This window comes from Populus nigra, chromosome 5 (assembly GCF_951802175.1).
Source record: "Populus nigra chromosome 5, ddPopNigr1.1, whole genome shotgun sequence".
NCBI classification, from domain to species: domain Eukaryota; kingdom Viridiplantae; phylum Streptophyta; class Magnoliopsida; order Malpighiales; family Salicaceae; genus Populus; species Populus nigra.
The window spans coordinates 19,997,204-20,013,478 of NC_084856.1; the positions used below are offsets into that span (position 1 = coordinate 19,997,204).

At 34.6% G+C, this 16,275-nt stretch overlaps 2 protein-coding genes across 4 annotated transcripts; one reads left to right on the top strand and one right to left on the bottom strand.

Annotated features, from left to right (window-relative positions):
- The first annotated feature begins 3,222 nt into the window (after positions 1 to 3,222).
- Positions 3,223 to 7,241, top strand: LOC133693373 (UDP-glucuronate:xylan alpha-glucuronosyltransferase 1-like). Of its 3 annotated transcripts, none has more exons than XM_062114576.1 (5): positions 3,223 to 3,364; positions 3,521 to 3,646; positions 4,557 to 4,754; positions 5,258 to 5,886; positions 5,971 to 7,241. In XM_062114576.1, the coding sequence occupies exons 2-5, from the start codon at positions 3,594 to 3,596 to the stop codon at positions 7,002 to 7,004; spliced, it is 1,914 nt and encodes a 637-aa protein (XP_061970560.1). In that variant the 5' UTR covers positions 3,223 to 3,364; positions 3,521 to 3,593; the 3' UTR covers positions 7,005 to 7,241. The 3 variants fall into 3 exon arrangements, with proteins under 3 accessions (XP_061970560.1, XP_061970561.1, XP_061970562.1); XM_062114577.1 differs by having other exon boundaries at positions 3,224 to 3,364; positions 5,974 to 7,241; XM_062114578.1 differs by lacking the exons at positions 3,223 to 3,364; positions 3,521 to 3,646 and having other exon boundaries at positions 4,633 to 4,754; positions 5,140 to 5,886.
- Positions 7,242 to 9,765: 2,524 nt separating this feature from the next.
- Positions 9,766 to 13,148, bottom strand: LOC133693891 (probable pectinesterase/pectinesterase inhibitor 51). Its single transcript, XM_062115261.1, has 2 exons — positions 11,858 to 13,148; positions 9,766 to 10,638 (listed from the first exon to the last, which is right to left on the bottom strand). Exons 1-2 carry the CDS (start codon positions 12,921 to 12,923, stop codon positions 9,953 to 9,955), a joined length of 1,752 nt encoding a protein of 583 aa, XP_061971245.1. The 5' UTR covers positions 12,924 to 13,148; the 3' UTR covers positions 9,766 to 9,952.
- Positions 13,149 to 16,275: the final 3,127 nt, after the last annotated feature.

Sequence of the window (16,275 nt, forward strand, 5' to 3'; positions counted from 1 at the left end):
TGTTTTGATTGTGTTGAACTTGCTCTGACCTTGTTTGATTTGCGTTTCAATGCCATGACATGTAGATCTTGCTCCAGTATTTTCAATATCCGCTGGGTGAAGCAAAAAAAAATTGAAACTAAAAAAAAAAAGATTTTAATCATGAATTGAATGAGGATTTTATTTAATTTTAAGATGGATACACATTGGATTTATTGGATTTATTTAGGTTAACCTGAACTTATATGTAAAAGTAGATGAGTGATAACAATAGTGAATTTATATTATTTTAGTTTTGAGTTAAATAAAAAATATAATATTAATAATAAATAATGAAATTATATTTTTTTAAATTATAAAACAAAAAAAGACATTGAAAAGAAAAGGTAAAGGAACTAATAGCCTGGATGTCAAGGATTAAACTTAAACGATGATGAACTCAATTGAATTCAATAATTTATTTTATTAATTTTTGTAACATAAATATGAAATAGCAAAAAAATTAAAAAGAGTGTGCGGGCCTAATGGGCCAACATGTATAAGCATTAAAAAAAAATCAACTCATATGCATGGGTTTTCCAGCCCACCCTGCAAATTCGGATCTATCTTCTTTTTGTAATTTTTTAAAAAGGATGAAAACTTGTCGTCTACCTTAATTTTTACTTTTTAAAAATAAAACGGTAGTCGATGTTTTTTCTATTTTCTTCATAAAAACAGGGCCTTGTGTTTTTTTATTAAACCAAAACACATAAAAAACACTTTAATAAGTTTATCCATGACCTTAAAAAATCAAAAAATAACTTAAAAAATCAAAATCAATCCAAACATGAAAAAATATGATAGATCTACCTCCTTGAGCAAGGAAAAAAAAAAACACCTAGATAAAACTCTACTCGTTATAAGAAACTAATTAAAGTTGTAATGATTGAAATCATCATTAATGATTATTTTTTCTTTTTACGCTAGAATCTAATTGAGCCTTTTCTTTTTCACAAAAAATACTGAAAATGAGAGAAATAAAATTTAATATCAAAAATAAATTCTTGACAACTAAAAAAACCAACCACCTATAAACCAAAAAAGATAGGAATCAAAGTATGTTTGTTTGTATAAAATTCAAAATAGGCCCTTGTTTTATTTTTTCTTTTCACTTTAATCTTATATCTTTCAATCTAATTTTTCTTTTCAAAAAAAATATACTTTAAGTGTTAATTTAGATATAAAAAAGTTCATTTGCGGAAAAAAAAAGATTAAATTGAAAACATAGAAAAAAGTTATTATTCGAATCCACGTTAATCTGTGAGAGAATGAAGGACTTGGTATGTTACAGTTCGGAGTCTTGACCAGCACCAGTTCAAATTTCAAAAGGCATGCTTAGCAAGTCAACATTCCGAGGAAGAGCCAAATCTGCAGCCGCCGCCGCCCCACGCACCTACCTGAAGAGAATTGAAGTAAAAGCAAGGTTTTGCAGTCCAAACAAAGAGTAAAAATCAGGGAAAGAAAGCTGCACGAGGGAGGAGTGGAAAACATGGCCCCTCCCCTCGTTTTTAACTGCTTTCCAGTTCAATTATCCTTTTCAAAAGATAATTTAATCACAAATTCCAAAAGTTTTTCCTCTACTTTTTGAAGGTCGCTGTCAAGGTTGCCACTTCACAAAAAAGCCTTTTTCAGTCTTTGAACATAATTATTAACAGAAACTAAAACATGCGAGGGAAATCACTTCACAACATCTGGGAAAAGTATTGATGAGCTCTTTTGTCGCAATACATTTTTTATTTTGTTTGTTTTATAAAATTAATATAGCTTTATTAAGATAACTCAGATTGATTCATTTAGTTGAGACATGGCCATTGAAATAGGGTAGTACTGATGATCAGCTGTTAATTACTCTATATTATTAGGTCATTGGCAACTTTCCAAGATAAGTACTAGCGTCCCAAAACTCAAGGGATTAATTACTTCTCATAGACAATACAAAAATCAAGATGAATTAGGCAAGCAACCCATCTACATTAATGGTGCCTTGTTGGGTTGCTTAACTTCCAATGCAATTCACGTACACAGACATTCATCCATTCCAGTTTTGGTACGTAATGCAGATATATACACTTATATATATATATATATATATATATATATATATATATATATATATATATATGTTTGCCAAAACTATATAGATAAATGCGTGGAGCTAGGGATGGAGAAACAGAGAGATACGTATAAGCTATAGGTGCAAGGATTCCATCCTACAAAGAAGTTCCACCTTCTTGGTCGGCCAAGATCTAGCTGAAACTTTAAACTTAATATTACAAGTTACTGTCATGATTATCGTATAATCATGCATTATTAGGCCTTTTTGCAGCATTCCATTGTCACTTAAAAACTGGGTTTAGCGGTGGATCTCGTTGCTTGGATATAAAGAATGATCAGAAGGGAGAGGGGAGGCTGTAAAGTAGAGATCTTCAGCCAAGCCAATGCCATTACTTGTTTGTGCATATAACTACAAAATGCCTAATCAAATTATTTATAATTCGCGTTACAAAAAGATGATAAAATCTATATTTTTCTCTTTTCTGGGAATATATATATAAACTAAAAACACTTCAGAATCATGCAACTGTGTGCCAACGCACTTTGTTTCAGCCACCCTCCTTATATCACAAGGTTTTGACCAGATTTTAAACATTTTTTTTGTGAGAATAGTTTTTGAAAGCACTCCTAAACCTATATATCATTTGCTGCCTTCCTATGCTACTTCTTCAGTAAGACAATTTATTGAGGTGCTGAAACCTGTATCATGGTTTTGCAATGATTGAGAGAGGACAAAGGGATTTAGCCAATTGGGTTAACAATCAATTTTACTGCTGTTAATCAGTATGTTTTACTGACAATCACGAAGAAAAAGCAGCACCAATGTCCACCCCCACCCCCTGTCTTGGTAAGTGAGATGGGACATTTGATCACTTTTGTTGTGTATTAATATGCAAGGTGTTTTTTATTTTTTAAACATGTTTTTTTAAAAAAAATACATTATTTTTTTTTATTTTTAATAATTTTTAATCTTATATATCAAGTTTCATTTTTGGAGTCCAATGCAAACCTTTATATATATATATAAAAAAAAAACTAAAAGGTTTTGAGTATTTAGGGGGAAAATAAAGAAATGATAATAAATTTGGTGAAAAAAATTGAAAATGAAAAACTCAATGAAGCCAGCTGCCTAATTAATAGTGAAGGAAGGAAAATTCAAATGGACGTTAACTCTGTCTATATTGACTACTACTCCTTCCTCTCGTTTGCTCTCAACCTGTCTTTCATTATGGCACCCTCACCATCTTTCTATTTCTAAAAAGGCTAGGAAATACCATCATCACGACCTAAGGTTTTTGCTTCATGACCAATCCCCTCATTGATATAGAACTTCATGAAAATGTTTTTTGATCGTCTTTTTTCCTTCTTTTTTTAACTCCTTAATTTCTGGCTTGTTATTTGCCTGGTTGCTTCTTGAAGCTTAATGTTGTCTCCATGATTCTTGCAGGCTTTCGCTCGATCATTAACTATCACACGGTACAATACTCTCCTTTTGCTTACATATAGGAATAAGTTGAGCAATGGGTGGCGCACCGGGTTCGGTTGAGCCTAGGCATAGGCTATCTGCATCATTGTAAGTTACTATAAAAAAAAATTTACAGACTAAGGTACATACTTTCATCAATCAGCATGCATTATTTGTCACAGAAAGTTTTCAAATATCTGCTTCTTGATCTTGTTCGCATAATTAACTCTTGATTGTCTCCACAAGTACTGCAATATATTTACAGTCATTCGTATTCTGAAAAAATTATGGTTGATGGATTCTGTGGACTCTGCTGTTGTAATTCGTCAATGCAATGGACTTTTGTAATGTGATTGGTTTAGTTCGCATGAACTAGGTCTGCATCAACTAGTCTTGGAGCCCAGTTTTACAGATTCTCAACTTCAGGCATCTCAAGCTCATATCTAAAGTGCTTATCTGATGAATCAAAGTAGTGGTTGAAGATATTGCTTCTAACCGAATCCAACAATGTATGAAACTTGTGATTTTCTTTCAATGCAAGTCGCTCGAAAGAGAGAATTCCCAGACGGAAAATGTTTTATATAAATATAGCAACAGCTCTTTCGATATAGTTATGGTGAGGCTAGGCCATGGATTGGTGTCTCTGTATTTATATGACTGTGAAGTAAAAGCAAGAAGGAACTAATCAACAAGGAAAATGTTAATGCAATTCTGTGTGATCTCCATAATTATGACGAGATCAGATTGACTGATTTAAGGGAAAGTTTGGTAGAGTGCAATGAGATTTTTTCTGTAGCTAATCAAGAAAATACAGTTGACCTACTGATAAGGAAAAGATAATTATACAATCTCGAGATAAATATATTGTTTCCAACAGCATTTAGTATATTTCCATGGACAATCAGATCATTTTTTTCTTTTCATTAGTACTTTTCATGCAGTTTTCCTGTTTTGCTTATTCCGCCTCTCTTTTTTTCGATCGTAATGTTTGTTTGCAAATTTATTTCTACTCGAACAGTGAAGATTTATACAAAAGAAGGTTAACAAGATACAAAGTTAAAGGTGTTCAAAAGCCCTTCAACATCCCCATCCAAGATAGAAGTTCTTGTTTCAAGTTCCCACTAATCAAATTAGTCCTTGTGGTCATTATCGGTGGCACTGTGGTATCACTCTTATACTCTCCAGATGTTGATCAACTATCTCACCCAGGTTCAAGGTACATTTCACCATGCCTTTTCACCTGCTCTTTTGACTCTTAGGTTTTCCATAAAGCTTACTGCTTTTTTCATATTGGAACTGTGTGGTTCGAACACTTACCTCACGCTGTGCGGTTGGTGCCGGGTCCTTTCAGCATTTCTGCTACCAAGTTACTAAGAGATAGCAATTTATCTAATAAACATTTAAGTTAGATTCAGTGGTAATAGAAAAAATCATTAAGATTCTGTTGTCTGAACCAGACATCCTTTGTAGAAATGTGTTCTAGTCCGATCCCATGCACCAAAGTGTTAATGTGAATAGTAAATTGAGGAAACATCTGTTTCTTAAATTTCTAACATATTTGATCCTGGAAAGCTTTTTGGATATTGACTATTCCAACACAGTTGGCCAATTATGCATATGCCGCAGTTGCAACAAGAAGTGTCAATTGGAGAAATGTTTATTCATGAAAGCAGCCTGAATCAGATCTAAAAGAAGCTGAAATTTTGTTATTTATCGCAGACAAAATTTTGTGAACAGATGGATTTGGGGGGGATTGGATCCTAGATATGTATCAGATTTAGATGTGAACTGGGATGATGTGATGAAAGTCATTGAGAAGCTTGGTGAAAAGAATGACTATCAGGGAATTGGTCTTCTAAACTTCAATAACAGTGAAATCAGTTATTGGAAGCACCTTATGCCTGACGCTACACATGTTGCTCTTCAACTAGACTATGCTGACAAGAACATGACCTGGGATTCATTATATCCAGAATGGATTGATGAGGAACAAGAAAAAGAAGTTCCTGTTTGCCCATCTCTACCGAAACCTGAGACTCCTAGAAAACGACTTGACCTCATCGCTGTGAAGCTTCCTTGCAGAAATGAGTGGAATTGGTCGAGAGATGTTGCTCGGTTGCACTTGCAGCTAGCAGCAGCTAGTCTTGCAGCCTCTGCCAGAGGGTTTTATCCAGTCCATTTGCTCTTTATCACCGCGCGCTTTCCCATACCGAACCTCTTCACTTGCAAGGAACTTGTTGTACGAGATGGGAATGTTTGGTTATACAAGCCTGATGTGAACGTTTTGAGAGACAAACTCCAGCTCCCAGCTGGCTCTTGTGAACTTTCACTTCCTCTCGGAGACAAAGGTTAGTTATATCCAATTTCAACAACATTTTTCCTTTTGAATGTAAAACACTTGTAGCAGACAGAATTCTGATACTCCTTTAAAGCAGAACGGGCTTATTCAGGGAATCCACGTCGAGAAGCGTATACAACGATTCTCCATTCTGCTCATGTTTATGTCTGCGGAGCCATTGCTGCAGCACAAAGCATTCGCTTGTCAGGCTCAACCCGAGACCTTGTCATACTTGTTGACGAAACTATCAGTGTTTACCACAGAAGTGGACTTGAGGCAGCTGGATGGAAAATCAGGACAATTCAAAGAATACGGAACCCAAAAGCTGAGAAGGATGCATATAATGAATGGAATTATAGCAAGTTCCGGTTATGGCAGCTGACAGACTATGACAAGATCATTTTCATCGATGCTGATTTACTTATACTTAGGAACATCGATTTCTTATTTGGCATGCCAGAAATATCCGCAACAGGGAACAATGCTACTCTTTTTAACTCGGGTGTGATGGTCATTGAGCCTTCAAATTGCACATTCAATCTTTTGATGGAACATATTAACGAGATCGAATCCTATAATGGTGGAGATCAAGGCTATCTGAATGAGATCTTTACATGGTGGCATCGTATTCCAAAACACATGAACTTCTTAAAACATTTCTGGATTGGTGATGAGGAAGAGGTTAAGCAAAAGAAAACTAGCCTTTTCGGAGCCGAGCCTCCAATTCTCTATGCCCTTCACTATCTTGGTGTAAAGCCATGGTTGTGCTTCCGAGACTACGATTGCAACTGGAATGTGGACATATTTCAAGAGTTTGCAAGTGATATTGCTCATGAAAAGTGGTGGAGAGTGTATGATGCAATGCCTGAGCAGTTGCATCAGTTTTGTTCCTTGAAATCGAAGCAAAAGGCACAACTAGAATATGATCGAAAAGAAGCTGAGAAGGCAAACTACACAGATGGTCATTGGAAAATCAAAGTTCAAGACCGTCGCTTAAAGAAATGTATTGACAATGTCTGCAACTGGAAGAGTATGTTAAAACACTGGGGCGAGACGAATTGGACTGATGATGAATTTCTTAATCCATCACCACCAGCTATTAGCACAGCATCTCTTTCTGGCCTGTGAATTATCATTTCCCATTAGTCTCACCATATTCATATGCCTCTTTAGTATAAACGAATCACCCCTCTCCTTTTTCAAAGCATAAATTTCAAGACCACTCTGTGTTCGAGATAGAATATCCATTTCATGTTTCTGTAGCCTGAGTTAGAAACAGATTTGAGAGAGTTATTTGATTTTTGTTCTTTATACTAGTGCAACTTTCCCATAATTCCATTACTCATGCTGTTTTATTCACAGAAACCAGACTAGCAATTACTCTCCATGCTTTCAAGTGATTCTATAGGCCATTACATTGCCTGATGGAGTGATGCCTCTTAAAATTTTTTACCTCTCCAAATCTTATAGACTACTGGATTCACATGTCTGCAGCCTATGGTGTGAAAATAATTGAGACAAAGGAGGCCGCATGCCATATGTGATCTATGAATATTTGTGAAATCTGTTAATAAGTGCACCAACGCAGTGCGGCGGCAACTTAGGCTGATGATAGTATGGGATAATTCTATCTTACCTCGTAAGATCAATTGACACTAGAGAGCATGAGGTTTTCATATCTAGCAGATCACAGCTGAGACCCACTACAGCACAGCTTGACTAGAGGGTGTTGATTTTCATATGTGGTGGTTATAGCACACTTTATGCATTCGTGTACGCATACAATACAAATGGGAACCAGACCTACAAATGGTAGAGTAAAGAAGAAGAAACAGGCAAGTGAAAGGAAAGAGGTATGGAGGTGGGAGGATAGGAGCACGTCCAAGCAAGTGGATGCCAGAGTGGAGTGCCACAATGGGATTCAGTAATGGAGAGTAAAGTAGACACCAAGGAGTCCATTTCCTCTAAGGGGAAGATGAGGCACGGAGTGGAAAGCATGCGCAGACCAGCTTCAAGCATGAGATAGTTATTGCACTTGCCATATCCTGAAGCTTAAGCAAGTAATTTTAGCTGCATATGTTGTACAGCAGAAGTATTGACATAAATGTAAAGAAAGGTGTGGCATATGAGGACCATTTGTTCTTCCATCACAATTAAGAAACTGATAAACTTTCGGCATCGTGTTACAGCGACTGAAACATGGGTTTAACCCTATTGCGCTTGGAATCATGCCTGTGGCGTATGCGTACATGCTCATGTGATCTGCAAATGACATGTAGAAAACTGTTCCTTGATGGGGTTTCGTAGTTCTTTTGTCAGTACAATTAGGAAAAAAATAGTAACAGTCAGAAGCTGTCCAGACACATGCTCACATGAAAGCATCATGCGGGGAAAAAATAAAGTTATTAAACCTATATGTGGTCATTTTTGTTCTATTAATGAATTAGAATGTGAAGAGAAGTTAAGTAAGGGTTTACTATTCCTCGTCAACAAATATTCAAATTTTTATACCTAATACTCCCATAAATAATTCTAACTATACAAGAACAATAATTAATTTTAACTTTGAAGAGTTTGTATCAGAACTGATTATTTTCGGTTCGATTTGGTTTTTATCAAAAATAATAACCAAATTGAAATTTAAAAAAAAATAAAATAAAACCAATTCAAACCAACCAGTTTCGGTTCGGTTCGGTTTTTTAGGACAAAACCGGTTTAAACTGGTTTGGCTCGGTATTTTCAGTTTGGCTCGGTTTTTTGCTAGTTTGGCTCGGGTTTTTTTTTTGTTTGTGTTCAGTTTGGTTTTTTTGATTTTAGGCTTATAAAACAGAAACCGAACCAAACCGAACCGGTTGATTTTTTAAAAATTTTAATTAATTTTTTTTCATGGTTCAGTTTTTTTAATTTTCTTGATTTTTTTTGTTTTTTGATTTTTTTACTAACCTCTAGTTTGTATAGAAACCCTGCCCTCTCTAACCAATTCGGCACATGCAACCTCGTTTCCATCAAAACACCCTTTAATTTATAACTTGAATGTATTAGTTAATTCAATTGCCTTTTTCATTGCTCTGTGAAATAAAACTCGATTCTTTAATTGTTTGGCTATAAATTCTAACATGGTCAAGATAAGAAGAGTTAGATTGATTAACTCAAGGTTTTTTAAATTTAAAATAATATTAATCTGAAAAAAAATTAAAATCAAACTAAATTTTAAAAATGTTATATGTTAATCTGCTGAGTAGACTAATTAACTAGAGGTTGTCTATCTTTTTGAAACTCAGCTCGTGTTAGGACCAGGTCAGCCAGGTTCTACTTCTAGACCCAAATCAGGTTTTATAACTATGGAAAAGAAAAAACTGTACTGGTTAGTTTACCCCATCATCCCTCTAATTCTGCATTCTAGGAAGCCGATTTAGTCAATGGCTGGCTTTACATTTATTTCACGTCGATGTACCCAATATTTCAGAAATAAAAGTGCTTAAACTATTCATTCAGGTCACCTCTTTTTGTATTTTGTCAGTTCTGCAAAGTAACCGATCATGGAGAGCATCCTTTACCGGCAGGTAAAGAGAACCGGTATGTTGTATCATGGTCCCAATACAGCATGGAAAACAATCATCTCATAAGGTTTCTGATGCACACTTCTTTTTTGCCCTTTTTCATGACTGGATCTTGTTCACGCAATAAACCATGGCTTCCACCCAATAAACTAAGTTCCTTTGGACTCAAAATTCGGGGTAATTTTGAGTAATTGAGCCAAGTAATATATACCCGGTTCCACTACTCGTTCAAGAACATTTGAGTATATGAGATTATCCATTTGCCAAGGCTTCATATTTAACTAGAAAGGGAATACGTATTCATGGTGTACAAACAGGCCGGAGGACAATTGGTTTCTACATAGAATTGCTGATGTGATAAGTTACTGACTTCAAATGGGAAATTTTGTCGTCATTTCACGAATTTTGTAATTACGGAGGGATTCATCCTCGCCAAATTGTGTCTAATACTACAGGTTCTGCTAACAACTCTCGGCAGATGGCATTGTTATTATTGTAGCTAACTAGACAAAACGATCAAGAAGACGTTGGAATCCACTCGTCTCCTTGAATGAAATTCTGCACTGAATATGCATCTACATGCTGTGCAGGAATCTGACTACTCCATGTTACTCTCTGAGACGAATTAGATCCTGGTCCAGAATTCTCAAATTCTCCATAGTAAAGTGTTTCAAGTGCAAAACCTCCACTCCATGGCAACCATCCTTGTGGTGTTACAAGAGCTTCCAAGTTACAGTGTAAAAAAACAGTCCTTGAGTATTCCTTCCATGGCCTTCCCAAGAAATTCTTGTGCACGCTAGGGTTGCTTCTATATAGTGCCACATATTCCTCAGTTCCATTGATCAGACAATTTTGAAAGACGAAACCTGTTGATTGGGCAGGGTCTGTCCTGCCATGCGCTGTGACAGTATTAGTTTCACCTTTTTCTGGATTTTCTTGCCTTGGACGGACTAATATCTGGCAATCTTGAAATATTGCAGCTGAGTTTCCAAAAATGAAGTCCACATTTCCCTCAATGCGGCATGATTTGTAGAATTGGCGAAGCGAATGAGCATATAAAGTGTCTTGACTGCCTAGGAATTCACAGTTTTCTATAATGGACAGATCACCATCTAATCTGAAAGCAACTGCTTGGTGGGTGGGGGCTCCTGCTGTGTTCTGGATTGTTAGTCCTCTGGCCATAAATCCATCACCAAGAACTCCTGCATCAAATAATAGAACATGTCAAAACAAGGTGAGGAATTTATCCCTAAAAACCACCATTTTCCCTTCTAAAAAAAATTTCAAAGTTATTTGACAGGCACATCAACAAAGTTCTTTTGCTTAGGAGGGGACCTTCCACTGATAGCAGCTAACAAATCCACGTAGAACTACTCATGGCTTTATGGATTGAAGAATGAATATGCTAATGACTACCAAGCTCCCCTCGTGATCATTTCCACAAATTGGACAAGCAGGACTTGCAACCAAGACGCTATTTATCATACCAGCAAGAATCAAATTACAAGAAATCAAACTTATCCTAACAAGATGGCTAAAACATAATCTGCTGTGCACGCTTGGAAATTTTTGTTTTCATTTCGGATCAGAATGATTGCCTCAAAACCTAAACTTGCAGCTCATGGTTTTCCAGGACTTGTAGCCACAATAGTGGTAGGCAAACCATGTGCTTGGCTTGAATTCAAGCTTCAAAGTACCTTCCCAATTTCACAATGAGTTGAGAGCAATGCCAACATATGGGACGCAGACCATGTGATAGAATAATACGAAAGGTCAGCTTGACTCATATATCAAATCGACCTCTATCACCAAATATTACAAATCAATCACTAAATTATTTGTTGTTCTCCAATCAAATACTTTTCCATCAAAACGTGAAACTACTTCCCCTTGGTGAGAAAGTTGCGAAATTTAGAAATAAATAAAAAGTTACCTGCTTCCTCTCAATCTCAAATACAAACCTGTATGCCAAGCCTAACAATGGAGACCAAGTTCAGCTCGATAATTCATGGATTGATCCGATAATCTAATAATCCAAATCCTTGTTTATGTTAGTCCTCGGATAGAATCTGAAAACTATGCTATGCGACATTTGACGTAAAAGGGAGGGAAATCATTTTAAAGACGACGGCTTGACAATTGGACCGTGCACTTCATAGCTGCATAATTCCTTCTTTTTTTTTACACCCAAGCCAATTCACAGGAGGTAAAAATAATTGTTACCGAGTGCTTGACTACAAGTGAATGCTGACTCAGCATGCCATATGTCATCGCATCCAAATGCCATCACATTTGCCGTGATGAGTCAGCATCCAGCTAAGTCAAGGGGCCCACCACGACCTTCAACATTTCCAGAAAAGCAAAGATCAAGAACAAAATTTAATTAAAATAACAAGAGTTTAAAAAAAAAAAAAACCTTACCAACTGTTGCTGTGTTGTAGGTAGAAATCCCAGGCTGGCCCGCAGTTAACGACCCTGTAATTACTGTTTTGCCCATCCCATCCCCTAAAAACACTACATTCTTTTTCTCTAACGGCACTCTAACAATCTCGTCATAAACCCCCTCCTTAATAGATATCACGTACCTACGTCCCCACTCATTATCCGGTGCCGTATTGACCGCCTCCTGCACCGTTTTATAGCACCCGCTGTCATTCCCGTTCTTACATACCGTCACATCCGGCGTTAAATTGGACGGAATCCCACCCCTCAACTCTGAACCGAAATCCCCACCCGACCCGAGTTCCCAAACCCCGTCCCGTTCTGTTTTTGGTGGGCCCCACGACTTGGTGTCATTACCAAAAGCATCGTAAGAGACGATCATGCTCAGAGCATTACTGGAGAAACCCATCAAGGTGTCCAAAAACGACATCGTCTGGTTGGTGAGAGACGTGTCATTCGCGTACTTCAATGCGTTGGAACAATCGTATTGGTACAACAACGCAGCACTCATCCAAGCTCTAGCGTCCTTGATCTTTCCACGTGGCAAAGCATCACCCGCTGATCTTGTTATACGGTACTGTGAATTGTTTAACACCTCCATGCAGTTTTTTGCGGCTGTTGTGCGGTCTATATTCCCTGCGGACGACTCTAGGATAGACTTGACCATTGATTGGGCAGTTTTGAGGTTAGTGTCGGAGACAGAGATTGCTGATTGGATGATTTGAAGTGGGGTTGGATTTTGAGGGACATTAGCGTTAGACAAAGAAGAGACACAAGTGTCCTGTAATCTAGTGGCTTTACAAGCTTGGAGAATCCCAGGTGGGGTTGTTGTAGCAAATGAAGGTGGTTTTGATATTTGTTTTTGTTCTTGTTTCGTGGGGGGTTGGTGGTTTATCTTTAAAGTGGCGGAGGAGGAGAGGGAGAGGAAGAGAAAGAGAGAAAGGAGGGAGAAAGAGAGAAGTGAAGCCATGAAAATGTGAAGAAAGTTTCTTGGTTGTCTTGGACAATGTGTGGTTGATGTTAGCTTTGTTGTTAACGTTGTCATGGCAACGAAGGTATTTATAGTGATGGAGTGGAGTGGTCAAGGATTGAATCAATGGATGTTTGTGATTCTAAAGATTTTGGTTTCTTCATTTGGGTTCACGAGATCAGAAGGTCACTGGTTCTTTAGACATTAAACTTTTGGAGACAGGGAGATGAGACGGTGAGCTGGTGGAAGGCAGAGACCAGGGAGTGGTTACTACGAGTCTTGTCACCAAGGAGTAGTTACTGATGTCACAGGTGATGGAAGAAGAACGTGGATCAAACCTATCGTGATTTTTTTGGATGCTTTCGGTGGTATTTGGGTTAGTTGGTTTTTAAAAGTGATTTTAGTTTTAGTTTAAAAATGTATTTAATTAATTATTTTATTATTATTTTTATATGCTAATATTAAAAATAAAAATTATATATATACATTTTACATTATTTTTAATATCTTAAGTACACTTGGGATCAAGATAGTCTTTGGTATTATTATAGTGGTTTTTTTTTAAAGTATTTTTTATATGAAAATAATATTTTTTTAATTTTTAAAATTTATTTTTAATATCAATCTAAAAATATTAAAAAATTAATTTAAAAGAAATTAAAATTTTATAAAACATAATTTTTACCCAAAAACAAAAGCTATAAAGGTAATGGGTGGAAATTTTGTGATTTCATCCGATTTTAATTATTTTGCTTGATTTTAATTTATTTATTTTTGAATTTTTAAGATGATTTTACATATTAAATATATATTAACTCATAAAATTACATGATTTTACAAATTAAATCATGATTTTAATAAGTTTGGATGGAATTACTTTTGCGGGAAAGGAAGCTATCGGTTCAAAATTGTTGTTTTTGGACACTAAAGCCCTATTTTCAAACCTACCACAAGTAGACCTATGATACGAGGCCTGGGGTGGGCTTGGTTTTCAACGCAAAAAAAAAAAATTAATATGGTGTGATCAAATTAAAAAGTTAGGTTGATAATTACTTGATCAAATTAGAAAAAAATTGCTCCAAACTGTTGATTTTTTTATTTTTAAAATTTATTATTAAAATAAAATGATTTTTAATTCTTTTTATAAAATAAAAAAAAATTAATTTAAGTTAATCAAAGTTCACCCATCTAATTATTAACCAACCACTTGTCCCGCGTTAAATTCTAAGTTAGGTTTGAAATATGTGCATAAAGTAAATTCTACACCCTAAAGTCAAAAGCTATTGATTTTAGTTAGACTGACTTGATAGGGATTTATGGAATGGATTTATTTCCAGATAGGAGTTTAATTTTAATGTAAAATTTATCACTCTTTATCACTTTTTTTATTATTATTATTTTATAAATTAAAAATATGTTTGAAAACACGGTTGAAATCATGTTCCTTAAAATTTTAAAAACATTTATTAAAAATTATTTTTTTAATTTCATATCGTTTTGTTATGTTGTTTTCAAAAATAATTTTTAAAAAATAAAAAAATATTATTTTGATACATTTCTAATTGAAAAAACACTTTAAACCATTACCACAATCTCAAACAGACTATAAGTTAAAAAAAAATACAGCATTCAAATAAAAATGAATAATATTTATTGGAATTATTATTGGATTAAGTGTAAAAAAAATAATAAAATATAGTATTCAAATAAAAATGAATAATATTTATTATATAAACAACTTATATATGGTAAGCCCTTAAAATTAAACTAAAGATTAATTAAGAACATTAATTTCGGTGCTTCTCGTGTTCTGTTTTATTTTTATAGTTTTCCTTCTCGGCGGATCTCTTGTTCTGTTTTGGAAATGGGCCAGTTTTCTAAGAAATTGTTGGGCCCAAGTGCCTTCTCCATATACATAGCCATTTGATCTCTCACGGGCCCCTCTCCCTTCCCGTTTTAAAGCCCGGTGCTAGAGCCTCTAGTTACAATTACATTATTATTATTATTATTATTATTATTATTATTATTATTATTATATATATATATATAATGAGCTCAGTTATTTACTGTGGTTCTGGACAGAAAAAATTATAAATTAAAATAGTATAAATATGATTTTATCATTGCTAGAAAAATTGATTAAGCCTGTAATTCAAGTAGATATATTTTTTTTCATGAGATATATTCACTATTGCAAAATTAATTGGGGATAAAATGATTTGGACATGTTTTTTTTATAGTGTGATAATTATTTTTCCTTCAAAAACAAAAACAATGAAGGGTTCTTTTGTTTTTTTAAAATGAGCGGTAAAATTATGGTCATAACCTTGAAAGAAAAACAAATATAATTGCATAGAGGGGTTTTTTATCTTTTCTTTTCTAAAACAATAAAATAACAGAATTAACCTTATAATTAAAAAAAAAATAGAGGCTGTTTATGAGGAAGTTTTGTTCTTTTTTTATTGATTTATTGTTATTTTTAGGTTTTGTCATAAACGACTTGATAATTTCAAGTTTTTAAGTATTATTTTAAAAAACTTATTGACACGTGCATTGTGAGGAACCGTACAGTGGCTAAAATCCTATTTCCGCCACGATGTTGGGAACAACATGTCATCTTCTATCCAGCAGTGTGGCGCGTGCTCACAAAGAAGATCCTTTATTAAAATTTGATTTATTTATTTATTCAAATTATCATTTGATATTTGATTATTAAGCTCTTAGCTTCATTTTGTGTGTGTGTTTTTTTTTTTTTGAGTTATCATGATCTCATATCCCGGATCATAAGTTAGTCAAATAACCATGGTTGCCTCATGTTTTTTCCCTCAATGTTTTATATGATATTGATTTTTTTTTTAACAATTTCATACTTTGACATTAAATTATTGACCCTTAAACAATGTGATTTTTTCACTTTTCTTTGCTAAATTGGGTATTGTTTTTTATTTAACTTTAGTTTTTTTTTCTAGGTCTTTCTTTTGGAAGTCTATTTTTTTATATATCTCGATCCCATGCCACGAGTGGTGGGTCAATTAAGTTAACCCAAGTTAACTCAATTTTTTTTCTCAGTTTTTTTTATGATTTTTTTTTAGTTTCATCATTTTGCATTAAATTTTTTGCCCTTGAACTTTGTTATTTTTTTGGCTTCTCCTTTTGTTTTGTTATTTCAAGAGCGGATTAGTAAAGCTAACCCATGTCAACTTACATTTTCATTCACAATGTTTTTTTATTTAACTTTGACCTTTTTTGTTAGGTCTAATTTTTTTTATTCCGATCTCATCTCGCATGTGGCAGCTTAGTCGAGTTAACCCAGGTTAACTTGGATTTTTTTCCCTCGATTTTTTATGATCTTTTTTTTTTCAATTTCAACATTTTGTATTAAATTATTTGCCCTTGAGCTCTATTATTTTTTTTACTTTTCTTATTG